The sequence below is a fragment of the Pseudophryne corroboree genome, chromosome 10 (genome assembly GCF_028390025.1).
Source record: "Pseudophryne corroboree isolate aPseCor3 chromosome 10, aPseCor3.hap2, whole genome shotgun sequence".
NCBI classification, from domain to species: Eukaryota; Metazoa; Chordata; class Amphibia; order Anura; family Myobatrachidae; genus Pseudophryne; species Pseudophryne corroboree.
The window spans coordinates 349757596-349769542 of NC_086453.1; the positions used below are offsets into that span (position 1 = coordinate 349757596).

Consider the following 11947-nt stretch of genomic DNA (forward strand, 5'->3'; position numbering starts at 1 on the left):
TGTTGTAGCACTTTCCAAAATAGTGCTACCCCGACTAGCAACTGCTCCTTGGACCTCGCCCTTATAAGGAGATTGTCCAAGTACGGGATCATGAAAAACTCCCCTTTTTCGAAGGAGTATCATCATTCCGGCCATTACTTTGGTAACACCCTCGGTGCAATGTACAGTCCAAACGGCAGAGTCTGGACTTGGTAATGGTAATCCTGTACCACAAATCTGAGGTACTCCTGGCGAGGATAGTAAATGGGGACATGCAGGTAAGCATCCTTGATGTCCCGGGATACCATGTAATCCCCCTCGTCCAGGCTTGCAATAACCGCCCTGGGCGATTCCATCTTGAACTTGAATTTTTTTATGTATGTGTTCAAGGATTTTAAATATAAAAAAGGGTCACACCGAACCATGCGGTTTCGGTACCCCAAACCGTGTGGAATAGTAACCCCGTCCTTGTTGAAGTAGGGGCACCTTAAGTATTACCTGATGGGAATACAGCTTATTAATTGCCTCGAGCACAGCCTCCCTGCCTGAGGGAGTTGTCGGCAAGGCATATTTGAGGAAACGGCGGGGGGAAGACATCTCGAATTCCAGCTTGTACCCTTGAAACACTACTTGAATGAAACAGGGATCCACCTGTGAGCGAGCCCACTGATCGCTGAAATTTTTGAGACGGCCCCCCACCGTACCTGGCTACACCTGTGGAGCCCCCGCGTCATGCTGTGGACTCAGAGGAAGCGAGAGAAGAATTATGATTCTGGGAACAGGCTGACTGGTGCAGCTTTTTCCCTCTTCCCTTGTCTCTGTACAGAAAGGAAGCGCCTTTGACCCGCTTGCTTTTCTGAAGCCGAAAGGACTGTAACTGATAATACAGTGCTTTCTTAGTCTGTGAGGAAAACTGAGGTAAAAATATTTCTTCCCAGCTGTTGCTGCGGATACGAGGTCCCAGAGACCATCCCCAAATAATTCCTCACCCTTATAAGGCAGAATCTCTATGCGCCTTTTAAAGTCAGTATCACCTGTCCAGTGACAGGTCTCTAATACCCTCCTGACAGAATGGACATTACATTCATTTTGGATGCCAGCCGGCAAAATATCCCTCTGTGCATCCCTCATATATAAGACGACGTCTTTAATATGTTCTCATGTTAGCAAACTAGTATGTTTGACAGGGTCACCGACCACGCTGCAGCAGCACGCTCTGAAGGTTTCAGTCTAGTACCTGAGTGTGTAAAAACAGACTTCAGGATAGCCTCCTGCTTTTTATCAACAGGTACCTTCAAAGTGGCCGTTCCTAAAACGGCAGTGCCACCTATTTTGACAACCGTGTGAGCGCCTTATCCACCCTAGGGGATATCTCCCAGCGTAACTTATCCTCTGGCGGGAAAAGGTACGCCATCAGTAACTTTTTTGAAATTACCAGTTTCTTATCAGGGGGAACCCACGCTTCTCACACACTTCATTCATTCATCTGATGGGGGAACAAAACACTGCCTGCTTTTTCTCCCCAACCATAAAAACCCATTTTTAGAGGTTAATGTCAGAAATGTGTAACAGATTTTTTATTGCCGGGATCAAGTCACGGATGGTCCTAGTGGATTGTGTATATGTCTCAACCTTGACGACACTGGAGTCAGACTCCGTGTCGACATCTGTATCTGCCATCTGAATGAGCGGGCGTTTTTGAGCCCCTGATGGCCTTTGAGACGCCTGGGCAGGCGCGGGCTGAGAAGCCGGCTGTCCCACAGCTGTTACGTCATCCACCCTTTTATGTAAGGAGTTGACACTGTCGGTTAATACCTTTCACCTAACCATCCACTCTGGTGTCGGCCCCACAGGGGGCGACATCACATTTATCGGCATCTGCTCCGTCACTATATAAGCCTCCTCCTCAAACATGTCGACACAGCTGTACCGACACACCGCACACACACAGGGAATGCTCTGACTGAGGACAGGACCCCACAAAGCCCTTTGGGGAGACAGAGAGAGAGTATGCCAGCACACACCAGAGCGCTATATAATGTGGGAATTAACACTATAACTGAGTGAATTTTCCCCAATAGCTGCTTGTATATACAATATTGCGCCTAAATTTAGTGCCCCCCCCTCTCTTTTTAACCCTTTGAGCCTGAAAAATACAGGGTAGAGCCTGGGGAGCTTTCTTCCAGCTGCACTGTGAAGAGAAAATGGCGCCAGTGTGTCTGAGGGAGATAGCTCCGCCCCTTTTCCGCGGCCTATTCTCCCGCTTTTTTCTGGATTCTGGCAGGGGTATTTACCACATATATAGCCTCTGGGGCTATATATTGTGGTATTTTTGCCAGCCAAGGGGTTTTTATTGCTGCTCAGGGCGCCCCCCCCAAGCGCCCTGCACCCTCAGTGACCGGAGTGTGAAGTGTGCATGAGGAGCAATGGCGCACAGCTGCAGTGCTGTGCGCTACCTTGGTGAAGACTGATGTCTTCTGCCGCCGATTTTCCGGACCTCTTCTTCTGGCTCTGAAAGGGGGACGGCGGCGCGGCTCCGGGACCGAACACCAAGGACTGGGCCTGCGGTCGATCCCTCTGGAGCTAATGGTGTCCAGTAGCCTAAGAAGCCCAATCCGGCTGCAAGCAGGCGAGTTCGCTTCTTCTCCCCTTAGTCCCTCGCTGCAGTGAGCCTGTTGCCAGCAGGTCTCACTGAAAATAAAAAACCTAATTCTATACTTTCTTTCTAGAGGCTCAGGAGAGCCCCTAGTGTGCATCCAACCTCGGCCGGGCACAAGATCTAACTGAGGCTTGGAGGAGGGTCATAGTGGGAGGAGCCAGTGCACACCAGGTGGTCATAAATCTTTCTAGAGTGCCCAGCCTCCTTCGGAGCCCGCTATTCCCCATGGTCCTTTCGGAGTTCCCAGCATCCACTAGGACGTTAGAGAAATATTATTGCTACTCGAAATCTACGGTCTAAATCGCCAGAACTGCGCCGGTTCCTGTAATTGGCAGGCTATTACACATGAGGCTACAGGAGCGCAGACTGCAGTGGGCAGTATTGTTATGAAGGGACCTGGTGTTTTGACACATTGTTTAGCAAAAAAAGTGCATGTTAAATTGGATTCCGGCGTTGATCACTTGACCGCCGGCATCTGGAGTGACAGGATGCCAACCGCGTCCCTTAAATACATAAAATCACAAGTGGCCGACGTTTATTGCTGAACTGATGCAGAGAGTGGGGGCATTTGGAACACGTATATCTTACACATTTTAAGATCACATTCCTGTTAGAGTGTTTCTTATCCACCCTGTAATCAAACCTAACACAGCAAGTATAAGGGAACGCTCATGTACACTCGCTGTGTCGTATCATACCGGTACCAGCAATGAAGAAAGCCCTATCAGTATCACGCAAGTGATTCAGAGTTGTTCGCTCTTTATTTTTTTAGCTACGGAGCGATTAGTCGCAAACTGCGCATGCGCAATGTTCGTAGTGCGCCTGCGCCAAGTAAATTAGCACAAACGTTTGGTATTTTACTCACGGCGTAACATAGTTTTTTCATCGTTCTGGTGATCGTAGTGTGATGGACAGGAAGTGGGTGTTTCTGGGCGGAAACTGGCCGTTTTATGGGAGTGTGCAGAAAAACGCAGGCGTGCCAGGGAAAAACGAGGAAGTGTCTGAAGAAACGGGGAGTGTCTGGGCGAACGCTGGGTGTGTTTGTGACGTCAAACCAGGAACGAAACTGACTGAACTGATCGCTATTTGTGAGTAGTTCTGGAGCTACTCATAAACTGCTAAGAAATTTCTATTCGCAATTCTGCTAATCTTTCGTTCGCAATTCTGCTAAGCTAAGATACACTCCCAGAGGGCGGCGGCTTAGCGTGTGCAATGCTGCTAAAAGCAGCTAGCGAGCGAACAACTCGGAATCACCCCCATAGACCGGTGATTCACAGGTGCATGCCAGGACCTCTCCTGCAGGCAGCGTAACATTTCTCCCTGGTTTGGCGTCTGCACAGTGGTAAGAAAGACAAAGAATAAAGCAGCACAGGTATCTCACAGTGATTGGCCAGGATACACTGTAGATGCGTGGGAGGCAGAGGGTGGTAGGTGCTGGGGTAGGTGCTCCACTACCTTCTTCTCTGGCCCTGTGTATCCAGCTTATCTCACCTCTCTGACAAACACAGAAAATATATATAACGCTGTATACTGTGGAGGGTTCAAGCCCAAGTATTCTCTAAGCGTAAACCTGCCTTAAAGCGTCTCCATTACTCACTCGTATTTGGGCTCCATATTATCGCTGGAATAGTAAATAGGGCACAGCAATGTAATGCGCCACTTTTCTTGTCCTACAGATCGACAGAGGAGACTTCCAACAAGACTCTGTACTCAAGCAATTAGAGGTCCTGAAGGAGGAGGAGAAGGAGTTTCAGAAGGTACGAGTACATGTACAGCACTGCCTATACTGTACACCTAGGGTGTGTCTGGGGCAGACTGAGACAGGAGCCCCCATTTATCAAGCCTTGGAGAGTGATAAATAGCACGGTGATAAAGTACCAGCCAATCAGCTCCTAACTGTCATGTTACAGGCTGCGTTTGAAAAATGACAGGAGTTGATTGGTTGATACTTTATCACCGTGCTATTTATCACTCTCCAAGGTTTGATAAATCTGGGCCATAGTGGACAGACACCGGGGCTGTATGTCAGGGGTCTCACATGTTTCTCATAGTCCTGGCATTTATCCACAAAAATCAGCTTCAGCCACGACGTTAACATTTACCGATGTGTCCTCATACATCCAGGCACAATACACAGGGGCAGCTCCAGGCCTTCTAGCACCCTGAGCCTAATAGCACCCTGAGCGAGAAAATTTCAAAGTGCCCCCACTCGCGCGCCGAAGGCACCCGCGCTCTTGAAAAAGTGGGCATGGCCTCTCAATTTCATATTATCAAACTATAAATAAATGTTTTCACACCCCCACTACGCACACAATTAGCAGCCTTACATAACAGCCACACTAGTGTTCCTTACACATATTGTCTCCGGTATAGTGCCAGATAGACATGACATGCCCCCCAACAGTGCCAGATAGACATGACATGCCCCCCAACAGTGCCAGACAGACATGACATGCCCCCCAGCAGTGCCACATAGACATGACATGCCCCCCAGCAGTGCCACATAGACATGACATGCCCCCCAGCAGTGCCACATAGACATGACATGCCCCCCAGCAGTGCCAGATAGACATGACATGCCCCCCAGCAGTGCCAGCTACACAGGACATACCCACCAGCAGTGCCAGCTACACAGGACATGCCCCCCAGCAGTGCCAGCTACACAGGACATACCCACCAGCAGTGCCACATAGACATGACATGCCCCCCAGCAGTGCCAGATAGACATGACATGCCCTCCAGCAGTGCCAGCTACACAGGACATACCCACCAGCAGTGCCAGCTACATAAATGCCCCCACAGTGCCAGCTACATAAATGCCCCCACAGTGCCAGCTACATAAATGCCCCCACAGTGCCAGCTACATAAATGCTCACACAGTGCCAGCTACATAAATGCCCCCACAGTGCCAGCTACATAAATGCTCACACAGTGCCAGCTACATAAATGCCCCCACAGTGCCAGCTACATAAATGCCCCCACAGTGCCAGCTACATAAATGCCCCCACAGTGCCAGCTACATAAATGCCCCCACAGTGCCAGCTACATAAATGCTCACACAGTGCCAGCTACATAAATGCTCACACAGTGCCAGCTACACAAATGGCCCAACAGTACCAGATATGTCCCCACAGTACCTGCTGTGCCGGCGGCGGTGAGTCGGCGACGAGGGATAGGGACTGCTGTGGGCCACGGACGGACTAAAGCTAAACTATTCAGTGCGCGCTATGTGTGCTGTGCGACGCCTGACGTCAGACGCCAACGCTACACAGCGCGCACTGAGTAGTTTACCATAGTCCCACCCACAGCACTCCCTCGTCGTAACACACAGAGGCAGCCACTGACTGCTGGGACCCGGAGGCGGGCAGGAAAGGGCGGACGCTGCTGGAGGCACACACAGGTCCAGGCTCCAATATGGCGGCGTCAGCGTGCGGCGCCCATTAAGAGTGGCGCCCTGCGCGTCTGCTCTATTGGAACATGCCTGGAGCCGGCCCTGACAATACGCCAGGTGGCGCGAGAGTGAGCCCCCAGATCCAGCACAATTTCTAGAGTTGGGAATGCCGTGTCCCAAAAATGTGCCTGCATTGCAACACAGTGCGTCTGGGGCGCAGCAGGAGACTGCGCTGATTAATGTGCCATGCAACTGAGTCTGTATATGAACTTGGCTGTTACATTGTAGCAGTTTGTATGCAGATTCAGGCCCAGTTTTATCAAGCCTTGGAGAGTGATAAATAGCACAGAGATCAAGTACCAGCCAATCAGCTCCTGACTGCCATGTTACAGGCTGTGTTTGAAAAATGACAATTGGGAGCTGGTTGGTTGGTACTTTATCTCCGTGCTATTTATCACTCTCCAAGGCTTGATAAATCTTGGCCTCAGAGACTCAAGGGTCTATTCATGAAGCAGTGCGTCACTGGCTCACTTCTCCACTCTTTCACTGCTTCATGAATAAAACCTTAGTCGCACACACATATGCAAATCTCATATCAAATGAATCAGCGCAGTATCATTGTGTGTCCTGGTTGTATTATGTTGTGACTAAGATGCATTTTCAGCAATAAAGACGCAACAACAACAAAATGGCCGCCGCTAGCAAAGTTTCTCAGGGACCCTGCGAGCCAGGGGGTGTTTGCATAACTATGGGGGTAATTCAGACTTAATCGTAGCAGCAAATTTGTTAGCAGTTGGACAAAACCATGTGCACTGCAGGGGGGGGGGGGGGGGGGGGGGGCAGATGTAACATGTGCAGAGAGAGTTAGATTTGGGTGAGGGGTGTTCAAATTGAAATCTAAATTGCAGTGTAAAAATAAAGCAGTCAGTATTTACCCTGCACAGAAACAAAATAACCTACCCAAATCTAACTCTCTCTGCAAATGTTATATCTGCCCCACCTGCATTGCACATGGTTTTGCCCAACTGCTAACAATTTTGCTGCTACTATCAGGTCTGAATTACCCCCTGTGTGAGGACACATCTGTACCCTATAGAAGGTGTATGGCTTATTCTTCTGGAAAGCGCTGTACCCCAGAGATTATATTGTGCGTGCTGACATTCTCCTCGGATACTGGCAATGCAGGCCTTCAGACAGGAGCAGCTAATCTCCGCACCTGCTCACACGTCCAGTCTCCGGGGGGAGGGGGAACCAGGGCCATACCTGCAGCCGGGTTACGTGCAGAACATCACCGAGATGTAACTTCCAGCACAATATACTCTCTCTCACTGTAATGAGCGCTGAGCACTAGTATTGTATGAAATGGATGTATCCTCTCAGGACGGAGATGACAAAGTCAATGCATGTCAGGGAGAGTAAATGGAAAAACAATTTAGCCGCCTTCGCAGCTTCATAATAATGTTACCAACCTTGACCACAGAATGTGTGGCTTCACTTTGTCTCCAAACCAATTGACATGAAGAGAGGAGACCCACTCTGCAGCTGAGCCCCCTGGCTGACCTCCACATAACAACATCTGCTGCAGTCCCACCCCGGCAGCTCCGGATCACTGGCCCCGAGGCTTACTGGCCAATTAGCGGAACACGCTGATAAATTAGGACAAGGGTCCTGCGACGTCTTTTCCATCCCACACATTCACACGCACTGTGCGATGTAACCCAATAACGTTCAGCGAAACCATTGCATTTAACATGGAAAAGAATAGCTGATGAATACAGACAACAGACATTATACCCCGGGGTACCAGCAGTGGAGACCTACTGTAGCTGAAGCCTAAACTGGGCACTTCATACCTGGCCCCATCTGCACCCACGTAGAGATAGAGACTGGGCAGAGTGACGGGACTGAGCTCTTCCCTAGGGAAGGCCCAATACAATGTATGGCCTTGCGCATCTTGTTTGGAGGATTCCTCGCCAGGATTTGTACACAATTGTGAAGAACTATGGGGGGTAACTCCAAGTTGATCGCAGCAGGACATTTTTTAGCAGTTGGGCAAAACCATATGCACTGCAGGGGGGGCAGATATAACATGTGCAGAGAGAGTTAGATTTGGGTGGGTTATTTTGTTTCTGTGCAGGGTAAATACTGGCTGCTTTATTTTTACACTGCAATTTAGATTGCAGATTGAAGTCACCACACCCAAGTCTATCTCTCTCTGCACATGTTATATCTGCCTCCCCTGCAGTGCTCATGGTTTTGCCCAACTGCTAAAATATTTCCTGCTGCGATCAGCTTGGAATTACCCCCTATGTTTTTTTACGAAAGTGAAGGCCACAGTTTCCCCCTCCCATATAAACAGACTAGGATAGAATATTAAGGCTGCCCCCCTCCCCTTTACTCTCACAGAAACAATTTCAGCCTGTTATTAGCCTGTTAAGTCAGATTTATTTACATGCAGATGAAGGAATGTGTTTAAAGGATAATTAATCTCTTCTCCAAAAAGTGATTTAGAGTCATATTTAATCAAAGCGGTTTCCATAGCAACAGGAGTAGAGCGCGTCTCCCGGGAGCTGGGGCCTACTTGTGCTGCTGCTTATTGTGTCTCTGCGCTTTCTCTCCGCTCCTGCACTCTGGGGGTCATTCTGACCCGATCGCACGCTGCAGTTGTTCGCAGCGGTGCGATCGGGTCTGAACTGCGCATGCGCCGAGACCGCAATGCGCAGGCACGTCACTGCCCGGCGACGGGAAATGCCGGGCAGCGTGGGACCTTATGAAGAACGTGGTCGCAGCGGCGATCGCAAGGTGATTGACAGCAAGAGGGCGTTTATGGGTGGCAACTGACCGTTTTCTGGGAGTGCCATGGAAAATGCAGGCGTGTCCAGGCGTTTGCAGGGCGGGTGTCTGACGTCAATTCCGGGACCGGACAGACTGAAGTGATCGCAGCGGCTGAGTAAGTTCAGAGCTACTCCGAAACTGCACAAAAACTTTTTGCACAGCTCCCCTGCACAAGCGTTCGCACACTTGCTATGCTAAAATACACTCCCCCATAGGCGGCGACTATCTGATCGCACGGCTGCAAAAAACTGCTACCGTGCAATCAACTCGGAATGAGGGCCTCTGTCTGTCTGATAACTGAGTGCAGTGGGTGCTCCAGGCTTACATCAGCGACTGGTAACATGTCCCCATGACCTGCCGCACACCGGGCTCCTGCCGTACTGACTGTCTCCTGGCTGCAGAGATGTGCGACTTCCAGGGGGACGGGTTTCCTGTTTGCAGATACATCCTGGGCCTGAAGAAGTGTACAGGTGTGACAGCCCTCAGCCTGGCTGCTAGCCGCAGGCTAGTCCTGTCTCACTGTCCACGGGTTCCTTACAACCCAGGTCTGCAGGCTTAGGTGTCTGCCTACATGGCTAGTCAGCACCGTAAAAAAAACAAAAACACTGGCAGGGCATGCTGGGATATGTAGTTCCACAGCAGCTGGAGTGCCACAGGTGGTCTAGTATTCAGTTGTGCCCCATTCTGTGATACAGATTTCCTTACTTACAAGCTAAATAAAATGAAACGTCCATTTAATAATAGTATCAGATAATGTTCCTCTATGTAATTCAGCATATTAAATCACGGCACGTGAGAGATTGGTCTGGCTCTCAGAATAACGTCATGGCTGCACGTTACAGGGTATCCCAGCCAGCGGAATCACAGTGTCCCCAGCTATGGTCACGCCTGATGAGGAGACAGAAAGCTTGCAGATCTGTTACTTTATCTAATGACGGGTTTCACTTCATTTACACTTTTTTGTTTAGTTATTTACTTCTAAATAATTTATTTTATGCATTCCTTTGTGGCTATGGGAACGGGTGTGGTTCGTTTTATCGACAGTATCTAGGTCGACAATGTTTAGGTCGACCACTATAGGTCGACAGTCACTAGGTCGACATGGATGGAAGGTCGACAGGGTTTCTAGGTCGACATGTGCTAGGTCGACAGGTCTAAAGGTCGACATGAGGATTTTTATTTTTTTGGTGTCGTTTTCTTCGTAAAGTGACCGGAATCCCAAATTAGTGCACCGCTTCGCTCGCCATGCTTCGGGCATGGTGCCTTCGCTCCGCTACCGCTTCGCTCGGCACACTTTACCGTTCCAATCGTAGTCCACGTGGATCGTTAAGTATGAAATTTTTTTTTTTTTTTTAAACTCATGTCGACCTTTAGACCTGTCGACCTAGCACATGTCGACCTAGAAACCCTGTCGACCTTCCATCCATGTCGACCTAGTGACTGTCAACCTATAGTGGTCGACCTAAACATTGTCGACCTAGACACTGTCGATCTTCAGACCAGATCCCATGGGAACAACCTTACCCATGGGACATGCAGTAACTGTGGGCTCTATGTACAAAGCCGTGGAGAGAGATAAAGTATCCGCCAATCAGCTTCTAACTGCCACGTTACGGGCTCTGTTTAAAAATGACAGCCAGGAGCTGATTGGCTGGTACTTTATCTCTCCCCCAGGCTTAGTACATAGCCCCCCCCCCCCCCCCCCCCCCCCGAATTCCTGGACCTATAAATGACCACTCATGTTTATGCGTTGCAGGATCCCACCAACGGCTACTACAGCGTGAACACATTCAAAGACCACCACTCAACGCCAACCATCTCCTTATCCAACTGCCAGCCGGACATCCGCCCGGCCAACAAGCAGCGGGTTCCCACGGGCATGTCCTTCACCAACATCTACAGCACTCTGAGCGGCCAGAACCGCCTGTACGACTACAGCCAGCGCTTTGTTCTCGGGATGGGGAGCAGCTCCATCGAGCTGTGCGAACGCGAGTTCCAGAGAGGCTCCATGAGCGACAGCAGCTCCTTCCTGGACACTCAGTGCGACAGCAGCGTCAGCAGCAGCGGGAAGCAAGATGGCTACGTTCAGTTTGACAAGTCCAGCAAAGCTTCAGCCTCCTCTTCCCACTTTTCCCAGTCATCCTCTCAAAACTCTGACCCGAGCCGGCCCCTTCAGAGGAGAATGCAGACACACGTGTGACCCCCCCTCCCCCCCCAGTGCCCCCCGGGGCCTCGTGCGAGGGATACCAAGGAAGAAGGGACGACGTGCAGGAGCTGGGAGGCGCTCTGGCCAAGGACTTCGGACAGGGACGGAATCCTCTCTTCCTAACATATTTATTTAGTTTTATATTTATATGAAAAGGCAACGGACCTTTCTATTGTACAAATCACTTTGTTTAGTGGAGTACAACAAGCCATGGTTCTATCGTGTAGGTGGGCGGGAAATAAACATTTTATAAAACTATCCCCCAACGTTGTAAAATAATAAAATCAAGCTCCCAATTCCCACTGGAGCCGAACTTTTAATTGTTTCAGCGAGTAGGAATCTAGCCATTTTTGAGCACAGTGCTGGGGAGACGGCCGGTAGCGATAAAGGCAGGTCAGTGCGGGGACTCCACAGAGACCCCAATATGGCCACTTCCTTGTGCACTGTGCAAGAGAGGAGATGTAGCAGGAAGTAGCGCTGGTGGATTCCATTACTTTACCAATATATTTATTATACACAAAAGAAAAAAAAAATAGACATTGAGTATAGTAGGTGAGCACAGGACTCCGAAACCTGCCATGTAGGAGGTTGTGATTGTAGTAAATATATCAGATTGTTTCTGTCTGTCCAGAAAGGTTTATTATTTTATACTGTTTATCATATTTTAATTATAAAAAAAAAAAAGGAAATGGAAAAAAAAAAAACAACAACACAAAAACAAACACCAACCTGTAGTTTCAGGGATGACGAGGACCGTGTTAGGCCTCTAATTGCATCTCTTATCTGAGCCACTTCAGGATCTGCCATAGTAAGCACATACAAATATACATACATGTACAGCGATTTTATACTGCTCATAGACGGTTCTGCCTCTTTC

General features: G+C 49.4%; 1 protein-coding gene across 3 annotated transcripts in view; it reads left to right on the forward strand.

Annotated features, from left to right (window-relative positions):
* The window catches only part of KIRREL3 (kirre like nephrin family adhesion molecule 3), a 1017151-nt gene extending 1005463 nt beyond the window's left edge, over positions 1 to 11688 (forward strand). For all 3 annotated transcript variants that reach the window (XM_063943670.1, XM_063943671.1, XM_063943672.1), the window contains 2 exons: positions 4315 to 4395; positions 10621 to 11688. In XM_063943670.1, the coding sequence (XP_063799740.1) occupies positions 4315 to 4395; positions 10621 to 11064 (525 nt within the window). In that variant the 3' untranslated portion in view covers positions 11065 to 11688. The remainder of the gene's footprint in view (positions 1 to 4314; positions 4396 to 10620) is intronic.
* The last annotated feature ends 259 nt before the right edge of the window (positions 11689 to 11947 follow it).